Consider the following 2,288-nt stretch of genomic DNA (forward strand, 5'->3'; position numbering starts at 1 on the left):
AACCTCTTTGGCAGGGGGGTTGGACTAGATGAACTCCTGAGGTCCTTTCCAACCCCTACCATTCTGTGATCCTGTGATTCTGTGATAAGCTGATCACACCTTGGTACTCCTAAAAAGCTTCATATTGAAATGTAGCCTCATATTTTGGTGGCAATAGTTGAGGCGATTTTCCAGTTATTACATATCCTCTAATTCTGGTAGCTGAATTTTAAAATTGGATTAGATATCTATCACCACTTCTATCAAAGCATACAAAAGCCATTCTCCACTTAATTATGTGACTAAAGCTAAACAGACACTTAAAGCACTTTGCACAGCTGGGGCTTCCCAGCCTGATATTACAATCAGGGATAGGGAAAAAACACTAGCTGAATTTTTTTGCAGTGTAAATAAATCTCTCCAAACACAGCACAGCACTGTATGCATAAACTGGCAAAGCTCCAGAACTGAATAGGCCTTTTACAGTAAGTTAATTTCAATTAGACTAGTTTGAGACAAAAAAACATGTTTCTACTCATACATGAGTAAATTAGGTATTTTGTTTACAGTTTTTTTTAAATTTTGTTTACAAAATGGGTGCATAGCATAGGAATGCTAAAAAGTTTAAGAAAAATAAACTGAAATGAATGATGTATGATTTTTCTAATATTCTACAATTTCTTTGCATCTCATGAGTTTGTATATTAATAAGAAATACAAGATTGATGCCTAATGTAAACAGCAAATCCACTCATAACCCTGCATAAATGCAATATTATAATTACATTAAAATAGAAGACTGAGGGACCACGGTCATATAACTTTTATGTTTACAGTGTCCATTTTAGTGCCATGGCAGTGACTGCAAAAATCTAGGCTCGTACACTGCATCTCCATTGCTCAAGAAGGTCAAAGGAAAGGACCACACTCACTCCTGGTAGATAGATACACTGATAATATTGCACATTATAGTCTAGGTGCAACCTCAAGAAATTCTCAAGCTCTACATAGCTGAAAATCAGAAATGTGCCACAAACTTTCATAATTTCTTTAAAGGTATTGGCTTTATTTGTATCGGTACTGGCACTACTGTACTATAATCCACTCTGACTGTTCCTATGTTCTTAAGTTAATGTAATTTTACTCATATTTTGCTAGCTGAGTCTCTGGTTTACTGATTTCAATGGTATAAGACCTCACCTTAATGTTAAGCACTTGTGCCACGAGAGTCATGGATCAGAAAAAATGCTGAGTCAGATAAGTCAACAAGATAACAACAGGGGTAATGGTTTAGTACCATACCCCGTTAACAAGTGCGTAGCACAAATTCATACCTTAAAGTTCATGTAGATGTATACTTTGTACAATTTTATCATTTACATACAAATATTAACGGCAAACTCACCTCTGATCATGAGATAGATCCATAGCTCTTATGCCAGCATCACAGCCAGGGTAAATATAGAGCTGCTTGAAATCACAGGCCTGCCATACTTCCACTACACCATTGTCTCCTCCTGTCACCAGGTTCTGCCCATCGCTGCTTAGGAGGATGGCCTTCAGGAGAAAAAGACAAAACCCAAGCATACTATTAGTTTTTATGGAAATGGGTCAATATTACAAAAACTGAATCAACTTACAAGCATTTCTTTTGCTTTGCCCACTTTAAATTAGAAGAAAAATGCTCCCATTCCTCTTTCTCCCCAGTCAAGAAATAAACCAACAAATTTTAGATCTCCAAATTTTAAACAAAACAATTATGTGGTTTTAAATATGATATTTAACCAAAAATCTCTTTAACTGAATCTGCCAAGACTTGGGTTCAGCACATAACATTTTGATGTTTGTCCTACAACACTCGGTGCCATCACTAACACCTAAAGCAGAGGAGTGATCTGCATTCCTAATGCTGCTTCAAGTGCTAGTGACAGAGCAGAGCCCTGAAGGCACAAATTCATGTCTTGGCTAATAAACAAAGAATGGACTCTTTTCAGAGTATTTTATTTTAAAGACATGTTTCCCAATGAAATTTAATTCATAAACAATTTGTTCTTATTTATTCTGGAAAAGCCCAAGTGCATTTTTGCATTTGGAGATGGAGACGAGAGGATCTGTGTTTGAATATGACTTAACCAGGAGGCAGAAATTTTACATATGTGATTTTCTTTAAACCACATGGCAAATAAATTAAATTTATTTTAATAAATAAATATGAGACACAACAAATGTTTGTTTGCATTTAGATTTACCCTGGTTGAATCATTGATCTCCATCTGAGCTAAGAGCTTGCCATTAATGCTGAAATTGCT

The 2,288-nt window shown here is 35.7% G+C and overlaps 1 protein-coding gene across 1 annotated transcript in view; it reads right to left on the reverse strand.

The window, feature by feature from the left end:
- Nucleotides 1–2,288, reverse strand: part of LOC104521085 (neurobeachin) — a 100,901-nt gene that overhangs the window by 3,014 nt on the left and 95,599 nt on the right. The window contains 2 exon segments of the mRNA XM_010162976.1: nt 1,385–1,536; nt 2,229–2,288. The exon segment at nt 2,229–2,288 is cut by the window's right edge and continues 20 nt beyond it. Of these exon segments, the coding sequence (XP_010161278.1) occupies nt 1,385–1,536; nt 2,229–2,288 (212 nt within the window).

The sequence above is a fragment of the Antrostomus carolinensis genome, unplaced genomic scaffold (assembly GCF_000700745.2).
Source record: "Antrostomus carolinensis isolate BGI_N321 unplaced genomic scaffold, ASM70074v2 scaffold3202, whole genome shotgun sequence".
Classification (NCBI taxonomy): Eukaryota; Metazoa; Chordata; class Aves; order Caprimulgiformes; family Caprimulgidae; genus Antrostomus; species Antrostomus carolinensis.